At 41.2% G+C, this 14,326-nt stretch overlaps 1 protein-coding gene across 1 annotated transcript in view; it reads right to left on the reverse strand.

Moving 5' to 3' along the window:
* Positions 1 to 14,326, reverse strand: part of SH3RF3 (SH3 domain containing ring finger 3) — a gene marked incomplete at its 5' end in the record, with an annotated part of 80,477 nt that overhangs the window by 50,031 nt on the left and 16,120 nt on the right. Inside the window, one exon of the mRNA XM_010073847.1 lies at positions 1 to 33. This exon is cut by the window's left edge and continues 273 nt beyond it. Coding sequence (XP_010072149.1) covers positions 1 to 33 — 33 coding nt within the window. The remainder of the gene's footprint in view (positions 34 to 14,326) is intronic.

The raw sequence follows: 14,326 nt of genomic DNA on the forward strand, positions 1-14,326 counted from the left end.
CATCTCGATGAGCTGCTTGGCGGATTCATTGAGCTGTGTGCGGAGGAAAAGAAAAAGTTTAAAAAAGAGAAAAAATACAGAAAAGAAGGGGGGATGTCGATGGCCTGTCACAGCTTACTGATGGCACCTTCTGGACCAGCCTGGGCTTTTTTATTGTCCCTGAACAGCCTGGTTTTGTCATTAGTCCACCACCTCTCAGTCAGCCAGGCAGGTCCCCAGGAGGCACACCAGCACACTTTGTTCCCCATAACCTGCCCCAAACCTTCCGTGACACAACACAGTGTTACTGTCGAGCTCCAGGAACATGCCCAGTTTACTTAATTTTCTGAAGCTGGGCAAATTATTTCCATCCACTTCTTAATGACAGAAAAATCACAAGAGAGTCAGAATAAGCATCCAGGAGAGTTAGACTAGAACCAGGCACTGCAAATTGGTGCACATCAGGCTGCGACATTTAATAAATGGCATTCGCCAAAAGAGCTTGCCCTAGGCTGCAGAGGCACAGTTAGAGGAAGGAAGCAGGAGCCTCTCCATCAGCTCCTTGCTCCATCATGCTCCTGATGCAGCTCCATCAGTTTCCCAGGTTCATCGTAGGCTTATGCTTGACACCTAGGGTCATACAAAGGGTTTCAATCCAGGGGTACGGCTTCTGAATCCTTCCAATTTCATCTCCCTGCCTCCCCCCAGCACAGGTTATCCAAAGCAGATGCAAACTGAAGTAATTTTATTCAGCTGTATCACTTCACCTGGGGAGCAGTATGATGGCCACTGGAAGACTTTCTCAGGAGCCCAGTCTCACCAGTCCTCCCAAAGGGTTTAAAACTTGTCCTACAGCCCACGGAGACAGCAGAGCACCTGGATGTTCAGGCCAGTTTTCAGCCCATTGTTTCTCAGTCAATCCACACTCACAGATAACCCTGTGCCTATAAATGCCACATATTGGGTGGGACAACCCTGTTGCTGAAACCTCTTGCCTCCTAGCCACCTTAACTCATACAGAAAAGCTATGCCTTATGTAGCTGGAGAGTTTTTAGGTCCATAGGGGTGCTACAGTCACTGATGATGCATGAAGTGCACTCTGAAGTCAGCAGATCTTTCTGCACGGTATTCGTTGCCAATAGCTCTTCCCTTGAGGGGTGCTAACAGCTTAGGGAAAATGCCACAATTTCCCAACAGACCTTTATATTAAACTAGAATGCACCACAATATGTTTGCATTTAATGAATAAAAACAACATATGAAAAAGGGAGCCATGGCTAATGCATACGTGCTTTTGCATACAATGCTGTTCTGAGACCCACATAAACCAGAGGTGCATGTAATACTGTTCTGGACCAAAACCAGGCTATTTTTGTTTCTATAACCACTGTATGAATTATAGCTGCATCAAAAAAAAAAAAAATCAGTTGAGGACAAGGTCTTCTCAGGCTCTAAAAAAAAAAAAAGGAATAGTTGCTGCTCCAAGCCAAGCCAATTTAGAAATCAAATACAAGTGAAAATAAAAGGGAAAATGAGAGAGATGGGAAAGATAACTATAGAACTGTGCAGTTAAACAAATGTGTAACTGAGTAGTTTTTATGACTGCCAACCACTGTCACCATTCTCTAAATATAAATAAGAAATAGATATTGCCAGCCTTATGCCTGTCCTCCTAAATTTGAAAGCACTTCTGAATCCACGAGGACTCCTGAGTAACAAGTCGATAAACCCACTAACACCTAGAAAGTAAACATCAATTTGCAGGATCCTTCATTCTGCAACAGCTTCCACCAAGTCAACCACAAGCCTCCAATTAATGATGCTCCACTACTGTCAGAGCTGCTGGGAGTCCTGCAACCATTCAATTAGCAGGCCATTTTCCCAGCTGCACTCTCCAACTTGAGACCATGCTTACAGCCAGCATAGGGCACTGCACCTGCCAATTTTTTCCAATAACAGCTGATTCCATTTCAGATTCTTAAAGAACGCCCATTATTTCCCACTTCATCATGCTCTATATTGGTACAACCTAATATTTGCCAGCAGGCTCCAAGTTGCAAGGAAACCAGATGGTTCCTCTCCCTTAAGTAGGTGTTACAGCTCTTCTTACCCAATTGATGGAGATAGTGTAGCTGAATTATTTGAAACATTAAGGAGAAAAGGAGAAAGACATCAAATATGCATGATTCTTTTCTACAGCAGTGGGTGAGGAAATACTTTACTAGTCAACAGCAAGCAGCAAAACTTTTAGCTCTTTGACATGAGATAATATAGAGTTAAAAAATAATTTAGAACTTCCTGATTTTATAAAATGCTCCATACGGACAATGAAGTGCTCAAGCTCTTAATATCAAAACTCTGATTTCTCTTGTAAGAATTAGAGTATAAATCCCACTGGACAGAATCCAATTTAACACAAAAGCTGTTCTTTTTAAAACAACAAAATCCATTACTTTTTGTTCAAAGCAAAACCTAGTTAAAAAGGTCAATAAGAGAGCTAGCATCTAAACATGGAGTGATAAAAAATAGCCCTGTATTGTTATAAACAAAGTCATTCTCGAGATCAGAATAAGATTAAAGGCAAAAAGAAAACCCCCTCAAAACAGTCAAGGTAATGAACATTTTGGGGAATGTCAGAGTCTTCCTGAAATACTGGGAAAAAATTATTTCGGTCTGCCAAGATAAAAAATACTTTATATCTTTACCACTTTATTTTTGTAGAGAACTGTTTTTAAACAGCTTTTCCCACGGATGCTGGAAAGTACTTCCCAAATAGGCTATGAATACCAGAGAGAAGGTTCTGCTTACTACTTTGCAAAAGCAAACGGTGCTGCCTTTTCACAAACAACTTTCAGAAACCCTTTTTAAAACATAAACATGATTACAAATTTCTTATTTTAGACTCTGAATATGTAAACAAGCATTGCTTTCTGGTGTCTGTCATCTGATCTTCAGGCAGATCTGCTTCCAGAGGAGAAGCTTAATGGAAAGTTCTGACCCACAGTCAGTCTCAGGAATTTGACATTTCTGGAGGGCCGTAGCTCTTACAACAACACCTAATAGGAGAACTCAGCTTTCTCACTCATTTTTGATCCCTCCTCTAGAAAGAGCCTATGTTTGAAATTCTGGTTCTGCTAGCCCAAATTGTAAAATGCCCTTGAGATTGCAGTGGGGCTGATTTTACTCCAGATCCATTCTGTAACAACAGGATGTCCTAGAAAACTTGATACATCATTTAGAGAGATAAGGCTTGGATCGGAATGCCAAACCAGTCAAAGATTCCCAGCAGCCCTGCAATCCTGGGGCTGGGAATGCAAAACCTTGCAAAGTCAAGCCTTGTAATATCTGAGGGATGCTACCACACACAAGATGGGATGAAACAGTACAGTAAACCATTCACAGGGTCTCAGTGACTATTGCCTGTGGGTGCTGCATGCTGAAATAAGGATGCACCAGCCTCAGTTCACATAGCTACTGTGCCTGTTTCTCAGGAAGGCATTCCCCAGCTGTGAGGAACCGTGCTGGAGACAGCTCCATCTTGTCTGTTTTTGAGAGTGAAGGAGGGTGCATGTGGAATACCTCTGTGCATAGAGCCTTGTTGACTTCCAAACAACCTTTTCCCACAAAGGGAGCAGTAATCAAGCTCCGTTCTTTAAAAATTTGCTGACCTTCATCAGGGAGCCACATTGCTCTCCTTGCCATAATGCAGGCTGTCATGACATTGGCCTCCAGCCAGACAACCCACACAATATGAACTAAGGAGAGGTTTTTTTCTTCTTCTGGCTTTTAGATATAACTATTTTAGATATTCTACTTGAGACTTTACCATATGGGTGACAAAGGTACAAACATTAAGCTACCTCACGCAGGACTTCTCTGCTGCCAAAACTATATTTTCATTAGTCTCTAGATAAACCTCATTTTTCTGCAGAATGTGTTATGGTGACTTTCTCTCTCTCCCTCTGTTGCATATGCTTGCACGCACACACCCACATACACACACCACAGTTCATCCCAGTTCCTGATACATGAGGGTTTAAAAGGGACTACCTGTAAACAGTTTCAGCATATTTCTCTGTTAAGGATGAGGGTATACAGCAGAGAAACTGTCATCTGCACCAACTAGATATGCCCTTTATATCCCAACGTGATTTAATGAACTATAGTTTCAATGGGCAGCATTATGCACCTACTTACACACCTTAGCTGGGATGGAGAGTGAGGAAAAAGTTACTTCTTGTCTAGTGTGGGTCATAGTTAATTCTAGTTTTAGTCCAAATAACAAATTATTACTGTGGAACTTATTATTACGGAACAAGAGAGAAGCATGGGGAATCTAGGTCAGATTTAAATAATTAACATTTACTGCATCTCCCTTGAGAAATATGCCAGTGTGTTTACTAATCCATGGTAGTGGCAAATTGTTTTAGCCCAGCTTAGACCTCCAAGGGACACCTTGATGCACAGTGGTTGCCACAGCAGCTCCTGAGTTGTTGCAGTTCACTGATGGTTCTGTCTTCTGTAAGACAGAGGACAGTACGTCTTTTTCTGCTGTTGAATACTCTCAGCTTTCTAGTAATTTGGGTCTGGGCAATGGATTAATTTCTGACTGATATCTGACCTACCAAAGAGAGGACCTCGCTCTGTTTCTGGTTTGGCAACATACTTCAGTGTGTACTTGATACTACACACAGACGAAAATGTCACTAATGGGACTAAAATGCCATTCTTTTCTGAATAAGGAAATTCTCAGTGTTACACACATGCATAAATACTTTGTTAAACTGGAGCCAGTTTGAACCAGAAAGTACAGTTTATTAAGGCTTTCAGGAAAATAATGCTTCATTTGCTATGTAAGGTTTTTTTTTTGTCTTTACGGAAAGTATTAGCTAAAGGGTGGTGCTCTTCAAATACAGGTATAAGATCAGAAATATCTTACTTCAGGCCCCTTTTAGAAGCGAAAAGTTACAAGGCCCCACAAATTATTGCATACTTAATGAAACAGAACAAACTGGTAAGAAAAAATATCATGGTCAAGGTTTTGGAAAGGAATCACTGAGCAGAGCAGAAAGGAAAATTAAAATTATTCATAAGACTTCTTCACAATGTCCCCCTGAAAGACTGAAAATATTTTCACCTAGGGACTGCTAATTTTTATACTTTACAGTTCATAAATATTGAGAAGATCATGTACATCTCTATTTTATGCCTTGGAGAAACTTTGGCAACTTGGAGTTCCATAGCTAATTTTGCAATTAAAATAAACAGTCTGAATTTATTACTGTGTTTTTACTTCAGAGTAGTTACTTTCTACTTTCAGGAAATATTAAGTTCTTATGCCCTCATTAAATTAGTTTTACTAGTATTACGATTTATGTTCTGAAGAACAGTGAGGTTACTAAGTAAGGGAATAACTACACAAGAATCTCCTGTCTCTGTTAGGTCCCTGAGAGGACGGCATCTGTGAAAGCATTTTCATTCCCAAAAAGCAGTGTTTCAGAAAGCTAAAGTACCTTTTCCTTACTGCTATCCCTACTGTCAAATGCAGGATACAACCTTTCTTCTACTGTAGCCAAGTAGCAAAAAACACTCTTTGACCCCAATGGGTGTTAAGGGAAAATACATAATACTTTACCTAATACTTTACATGTTCATTGGCTATGTTAGTACAGCGGATGCATAGCAGTTCCAGGGGCTTATGAATGGGATGTTAGCAGACAAAGTTGTGCCAAAGGCTATTCAACCAAGTCATATTGAATGCATCTATAATTTTCATCTTTTACATGTTTTGTAAATTCAGGTTTTGAAATGTTTAGAGAAAGCCTCCCCAGCTCTTTATGGACAGTTTAAAATCATTGGTCAGAAGCTACAAAATTCTACCTCAATTATTCATCTAGGCACCATCTTCTAATGAAGAATCATTAGTAAGGCACAGTTTAAGAGAAAATATTATCGCTAAAACTAAGTATTATTCAATGTTTTTGTGTTAATCTCTAACAATCCACTCTTGCCTTTTCTAATTTATTGCCAGGGAGACATAAGCAAATGTGGAACAGATTTTCTGCAAGTGGTTTATCCATCGTGGAAGATAGATTTCTGAAACCCCACGCTGTGACTGAGAGCAGTTATCCCTTGCACCCGGAAAATACAAGAAGCACAGTGCATGCTCTTGCTTGAACACTTTCACGTGAAGCAATAGCTGTAAAAATATTTTCCTAGGACACATCTCAAACTTCAAGTGTGCTGTTCCTCCAGTCATAGGCTGAGGCATACATCTCATTCTCTTCTCCAAAAGCTCGCTAAATACGTTACCATGTTCTCTGGGAAGGAAGCCCCTAAAACCATACAATAGATAGCCTTCCTAATAAGGGTCATACATGTATACAATTATGTATAGTCTGGAAAAAGCATGCCAATCATTTTTGTCTACAACATGGTTCCCTGAAAGGCAGCAGTACTTAGCAATCTATTCCCCTGTCTTACAAGATCTTTCTCATTTAGCAGCAATGTCACTTCTAACTTACTGAGAGGCTGAAGGAATGGAGCATATTAGAACAGCATGTGCTTGGATGAGCGTGTCATCATGATCTTGCAGAATGAAAATAAATGATGCGTGCAGTAGAAGTAAACACTAAGCCTTGGGTGGTGAACTGGGAATTTTTTTTTCTTTCCCTTTTTTTCCAAACAGTTTTAAGATGGAAAATGGTTTGCAGTGATGGAGAACAAACACATGACTTGGTGAATCCCAGAAAAATATGCAGTCTGCTGCAGAGTCTGCTCAAGAGCAAAGTGCAGCTAGTAAACTTTTCAAGCTAATGTCCAAATTGCTAAGAAGAAGGAAAATAAAACTAAATGCATCAGCATTAAAAATGAACTCACCAAAAATAAGTATGCTTTCTGCATCCTCTACACCGCCTGAAACAATTCTAGCTATTCAGCCTTCAGCTCCAAGTATGAGGACTATCTTACTCTGATCTGTCATCTTTGAATCTCAGATCTTTTGTGCATCTTCAACGTGCCTGAGGATTTCCTTCTCCTTTCTTCCTATCTGTCCTCTATGGACATCCTTTTTCATAATGAGATGCTCATGACTGCACCAAAGTTCCTTTGAAAGCAAGAAATGTAACCAAATACAGCTTTACTCACCATCAGAAAGAGGGGGAGAATCCAGCCTATTTTTATTTATAAATTATTCAGAAAGCTAAATAAAAAGTGCAGTCATGAATTCATGGTCTTGATCCTAATTCCTTTGAAGTCAATGGCACAACTCCAGCTGCCTTCAACGGTGGAAGGATTGGTGCCCATCTGGCACCAATTTCAGGACCAGAAGAGTCCCTGTTGGAGCTTGTGAGGAGTTAACTGACAAACTACTTTTTTCATCAAAAAATGAAACTCATCAGACCTTAAGTACTTCCCAGGAACATGCTGGTTTTGACAAGATGTCCATCAGGAAACCATTTCTCAGATGATGTTTCTCAGCTAAGACACAGGAATGACCAAGGCTATGGTGGTTTGGGAGTTCACATGGGTACCCAGGCTCCTGGCTCAAAGTCCCTGTGTGGAGGAATCACCATGGGAGACCTGAAACAATGCTGCCACTTCCCTAGTAGATAGCTACCAGCTTTCTGGCTATGCTGAGTCTTCCTCACTCTTGTTCTTGTTAAATGGAAAAGATTTGTGACTCTCCCTCTGATTCCAGGTGCCCACCTGCACCATGACAGAAGATGCTGGTGCTGGCAGAAGTGTGAGCAGCCTTTCGCTGGGCAGCAGCCTGGACAGGAGACCAAGATGGACTCAGGAGGCTTTCAGAAGCAGTTTAGATGTAGTTCTCATGCCTCACTGACACCTGGCAGCTGTATGAGCCCTTTACCATTGCTGCCACTGCAAGGAAGGGAAGCCCTCTGAAGCAGCTTTGTGATGAAATCTAGAAACCCCTTCACTTGGTTAAACTTTCTCTTTGAACCAGCTGGACCTCAAAACTTCAGCATGGGCTGGGAAAGATACTGCCATTCCTGGAACAGAGTTGTGTGGATCAGAAGTGATGTCTAAGCAATATCTGCAGAGCCTGTGTGCCTTAAAAAGAGCCAATACTCATGTTTTCAGAGTTTTCTGGAAACTTTCTGCCTTCTTCCTTAATGTTCCACAATGCTCCTGGTGCTCTTGTTTACTTGGGTGATCAACAATACCTATAAAATTTTGAATTCACTGAAAACTAACAAGTCAAATACCACCACCTAAGGCAGAGGATCTCTTCAGAGTCAATGCACACATCAAGTGCAGTCTTGAAGTCTGAAAGCAAATGGCTTCTAAGTTACGGTGTGTGACCCCACATAATTATAAATGGGATTGTGAACCAGACAATATCATGCTCACTTTGTTGCGTGGACCTTTGTCTTCTTGATGGCTGCACTGTGCACACATGTTACCAGACATGACACCATGCCCTTTTGCTCATTCTCTGAGATTTGTTCCTGAGAAGACTGATCTTGATAACACTGGTTTTGTAATGTTCAGGGTTGTGTGAAGAAAGCAACAATACGATGTCTTTTTTTAAGGAAAACACCTGCTTCCAGCTTAACGTGATAAAGGATAGGGATGAAAGAAACAAAATATATATATTTGCTCAGGTCCATTCTGAATTTGATAACAAGAGTGTTCTGTTGGACAATGAGAAAAAGGCCTACACACACCTAACATCATCAATGTTATCTGCAGAAAGCATGAAGTTGGATAAATCTATGAAGCTCTTGGAATCACAGCACAAGGAGTACATGGGAAAGCCAAAGTAATTTTTCAAGTACCACAGGGCTTTGTCTACACTGAGCAAGCAAGGAGTCTTTGTTGCTGTGATTTACAGCTTTCTGTAGAATAAGAAATCTTGTGCAATTGGGGAAAACTAAGTTTTATGTGCTGCAACTGAAGATTACCTGTGGGGAATCACACACAAATAAATGTACTGCTGTCTCTATCTCTGATAAAGCAGTGAAATGAAGAATGAAAGCAAATGCCAAGAAAATGTTTTGGTTCAATTGCTTGTAAAAGGAACCAAAGTATACACACTTCAAGCAGACATTAGTACTAAAGGGTTGTGATAAACAGCCTTTTCCCTGTGTGTACTATATATAGAAAAGAGACATTTTTGACTATGTGTTCTTCTGACTCCTGCTTCCCAGATACAAGACAGAGAAGGATTGCTGGATGTGGTACAGAGCATTTACCACAGAACAACATCCCATGGGGCTGTATAGTTAGATATTGTGCACATGGAGCTCCTTCTGCAGCTGGCTATAAAGCAGGGTTGATGGTTGGGCTGGAGAGTTGCAGTACCAGCTCTGGGGTCACACTGCATGTTTCCCTGGGAGCCATGAACACCTAAGGATGTCAGCCACCCATCACAAAAGCTGCTGTGTCATCGGAGGGCTGTGTCCAGGTTTTGGTTTCACTATTTGCCAGTCAGGGTGAAAATATGGGTCAGGACATGATGTGCTGCTGTTTCACCTGAGTGCCTGATGACTCCCTAGAGGGACAGTTCTGAGATGTTTCTCTGAAATGGGTGATGAACTACACGCAATTGTGACTGGCAGCATCAAACCAGGATACATGTATTGTCTGTGTGACAGGGAGACCGGCCCACTTACCTATGCACATGGATTAAAAACAAAAGGACTTGCCAGCCCGAGTTTATGTCTCGTAGTTGCCTTATCCTCTGGCTATTACGATGCAAACTCTGCTTCAAATTACTTGTGCATTTAAAGTGCCTCCTGTCCACACAGATGTGCTGATGCCCAGCACAACAGCACAGCTCTCTTCTCCCTCAGTGGGAGCACAGCTTTACATCCTTCTTCACTCTATGCGGTGACCAATTATTTTTAAACAACTTTTACATGAGGTCATCTTACCTTGGAGACCTTTATACTTCTGACATATTTGTTAAAAGTTGGATTACAGATTGGGATGGCACTAGGAAGCAGTGTCTCTTGCACATGGCATAATCATGCCCATCTCAGTTGTATGGGAAGCCTGACCAGTAACTGAAGGCTCTGAAAGCCAGTCTGTAAGACATGAAAATGTGGTTTCTGTGCTAGATGATGATGTAATTTGGTTCATAACTCTCCTCCCTCATCTTGTGGAAGAAAAATCTGACAAGGCTGAACTGTGATGAATTCCCTCGACTCTGCAAATTCTTGACTGAAAATGGCAGCATTCAGCCTCGCACTCACGGCATGACTGACTGCCCCTTGCCTAGAGGAAGCGTTTGCAGCCTTCTTTGGAGAATCTGAGATGTTAAAATATGATTGGGTACAAGGCTGAAGTTGGAGTCAGATGTCTCTCCACTGACTTGCCAACAGCTGCAGGCAAGGGGTTCATTGAACTTTCTGGCTATCAAACTAGAAAATGCTATTTGTTCAACTTCCCAAGTTTGATTTCTGGTTTAGGGTAAAGGACACGTACCTAGCACTGTTGAGGCATGCAGTGAAGCAGCCAGTACCCTTCTCTCTCATACACTCATCTAAATCTGTGTTCATGCTCTGGCTTCTGCCAAACCCTGCTCCCCCGCGGGTGTCACTGCTAGATAAGAGGTGTGCCATTTCTTCAGCACCAGTGAGCTCTGAGCAGATCTCTCAGGATGCTCAGGCACATGTGTCACATTACTGCAATAAAGTATGATGATTGCCAGCATTAGTCACTTTTATGACATCCATATGCAAATGTTGTTTATGTTAGTATGCTACAACTGGAAGGAATTTGGAAAACCACTGCTCTAGGCCATGCTGTTTGAGTTCTGAGATTGCAAAATTAATGGGCTAGCAAAAAATGTGCACAGTAGGAAATCTCTGAAAGTGCAGAACACTGGGGTTTTTTTTCTGTTTGTGGAATTACTCAAGCTCAAATATTTTCCTAACACATTCCTTTCAGAAAATGGACTGCCCGGGATTGCACCTACATTCTGTAGGCAAGGAGACAAGTTATCCTGAGGAAACTGAATTTTTGCAAACTGTGACCACACCATGTGATGCAGGCACACAAGAGATATTTGTTATTAATACTTTCATTATGTTGTGCCATTAAATGTTGAAGAACTCCTACCATGGATCAGAACTCCATTGTGAGAAGTATTATGTAAACACAGAGCAACAAGAGAGCTCTTGGCCCAAAGAAAGTACTATTTAAGATGAGGACAAGAGACACTACACAAAATATACAGTGAGACAGTCTTATTAGAAAGATGGACAGAGGATTGTGCACACCATAAATCTTCTGTAGGCATCACAGCCAAAAACAATTTTAGAGAGGAGTCTGGAGGAGCAATGCTGATGCAGATGTTTGAATCTTTTTGAAGCACTCTTTACAACAGTGAAGAACAAAGCACTAAAGTAGAAAATGAGGATTTGAAAAAACTGACAAAGTGATTGGCATCGCTGGCTGATCAAAGACAGGGGTTGATCTTTCAGAAGCAAGTAAGAGACAACAGGTAAAGAAAGTCATGAATAATCAAAGATTTACAAGTAAGGGTAACTTGAATGGGGTCTACAGGACAGAAAAGGGCTTCAGAGAGAAAGAGAGAAGTGGCCAATGAGCACTCCAGATGGTCATGAACAAGGCAGGTCTGCATTTTCTAAGGATGCAAAAGGGATGATAGCCATAAACAGGATATGAGATTATGAGAGTTTGATCTTTGTGAATATTCAGCAATAAGGTTGGCCAAAGACTAGGTAGGACTGCCAGGCATGAGGATGTGATTGCCATCGACAATGTCTTTATTACTTGGCATGAAAGCACATTGATCCCTCTTTAACCAGTGACCAAATGGGAACAGTAACACACTTAATTCTGATTGTGTACTGCATTGAAACCTCAGGTGTGTGTTGCATGAGAGTTACTCTATGCAAAAGCAGACAGTTGTGTTGCTGGAGTGCTGTGGAGCTGCCTTTGCTATGATCTTAAATTTGGCCCTCAAGAGCAACCTGCGAAGATGCTGAGCCCATTATTTCTTCTCTCTAAGGTAAGACACACAGTCCTTCCTCATGTGCTATGAAAACAAAAGAAAAGGACACAAGAGGAAAACATGCCTCAAAATTCCTTACTCTGCTGCTGAGGTGGAAGCATATCAGAAAAAAGGGATTGAGGAGATGACGATGGCATGTTTCTTCAACATGCCACTGAGCTTTTCTTTCCCCACCAACAGCAAAGTGTGCAGGGCTTGAACCAGGAATGCTCTCCCGCCTTCAGCAGGGTTGCTTTCTTTTTGAGAAACAGTAACACAAGACAGACCTGCCTCTTCACTCAGTTGCCCTCCCCTTAGCCACAGCACAAGAGAAGAATAACTCCAGCATGAGTTGAACACTGCCTGAATGCTCTGGCACTTCTCTGGCTTTCTCCCAAGGTTTCCAGAAAATTTCTGTTATGGAAAAATTCTGTTATGGAAACCACCCTCATGAAATTTCCTGACAATTTGATTAAATTGTGTCTAAACAGATTGGAAGACTTCAAAGTCAGATTTAGAGCAGGATACCCCCTCCAGCCTTAGTTCAACTGAGGCTAATATTATTAACCTTATTTATGGAGTAGCTAGTGCTACTTTGTCATAAAATTATAACTTAATAAAATAATTAGATAAATTGAGGGACAACCAGGAGGTAGAGGAGGTTGCTTGCACAAAGCCCCATGTTCCTCACCTCACCATTTTGACATGAGGGCTTAGAGTACAGTTCAACAGCACCACGACCTGCAGAGTATCTGTGGGTAAGGGCTGCTACCCCAGTCACGGTTTTCCTGCAATGACTGTGAGATGCAACATGTCCTCCTTTCCTATCTTCCCACTTTCTGCCCTGTATTAGCATGGATGTTCACGTGGCTATGCAGTAAACAGCAATTAAAAAAAAAAAAAAAAAGAAAAAAAGCAACAACAACTTAAAGGAATAGCTTTCAATAGTGTGAATTCCCTGATCCATCTCAGCATGCAGCCACATGGCTGGTAGTCCTGGAACAAGGAAGGCAGAAGGGAAGTGTTGTCACAGACCAGGCAAAAGCATGACAATCTCTTTGGCAGCAGCCCTTGCTTTTGTCAGAATAAAATAATGCCAACATCACACCCAAAAAATCGTGGAACAGAACATAAAATAAACAATGGTTGATCAATTTTGTAAAGGAACCAAGTAAGCAAAACCAAGGACTCATATGTAATTTCTTCTACAGGATAGACTAAACACAAAGGGGTGAACCTTTGAGAATCCTGTGTGTTCTAGAGAAAATCTGGGAAAGATGGATCTCCTCAAATTAATTCTATTTATCTCCCTCTGTTTCTTCTTTTTGTTTTTAATTTGCTTGTGCTCATTCTTCCTCTAGTCTTTTGAACTTGGTTTTCTCAATGTTCATCTCTAACACCTAACAAAATGTTAGGGTATTTGAGACTTAACTCAAACATCTGGTTTTGGCATAGCTAATGACATTTTTAGGCTAAAATCAACTTCACGTGTTATTTTTGTTGTTTGAAGCATGCATTCAGCACACACATGCACTCCTGAATCTGTTTGCACCTAGAATAAGGACAGTTTGATCATTCCAGGAGCTACCACGAAAAAAAAAAAAAAAAAAAAGGTAAGGAAAGAGGTAAAACCAGTTCATAGCTTCATCCTACCAGGAAACTATTATTCTTGAAACTACTTCTCTTTGAAAGCTTAAAGGATCAAGCTTAACCACATTTTGTGACTCTTCACCATGGCAGAATAATATTTATGTAACATGCTATTCTCTGAAAACAGAGACCAGAGGCACCCCCTGGCAAATAATTTACAATGTCACTGACATCAACTGTCCATCCTTTCCCTCTGACAGAGGTCATGTCACCCACCACAGGCACAGCAAAGGATAATGTGTGCTTCCACCTCCTCCCGGTCCTTTCACAGGCTGGGATTTTAATACTGGACTCACTTTTCTCAGCACTCCCAGCACCAGCGCTGTGGCTGACACATGGACACATTTTGCCTTCTGCTCAGAGAGCTGTGGACAACAAAGGGGCAGAGAAGACAACCAGTTTGCCATAGGCATCTCCCAAATCCTCACACCCTCCCTCTGTGGCTACATTTGGACTGAAGATCTCCACTCTGAGAGTTTTACAGCACAAGGAAAGCTCCCCAGGAAAGAAGCTAATTAAGAGGTGCAACATACACTACCAAGGACACTAGGAAAAAAAAGAAGAGTGCCTGTGTGAGAAATAATGAAATCCTCTAGGATTTTATTTTTAATTAACTGCTACACAAATAATGTATCTGTTGACATATATCTCCTTAATATACATTCATGCATTAGCTCTACGTAAGTGAGACTGAAAGATACTTTCTTTTCA

Source organism: Pterocles gutturalis, unplaced genomic scaffold, assembly GCF_000699245.1.
Source record: "Pterocles gutturalis isolate BGI_N339 unplaced genomic scaffold, ASM69924v1 scaffold37192, whole genome shotgun sequence".
NCBI lineage: Eukaryota > Metazoa > Chordata > Aves > Pterocliformes > Pteroclidae > Pterocles > Pterocles gutturalis.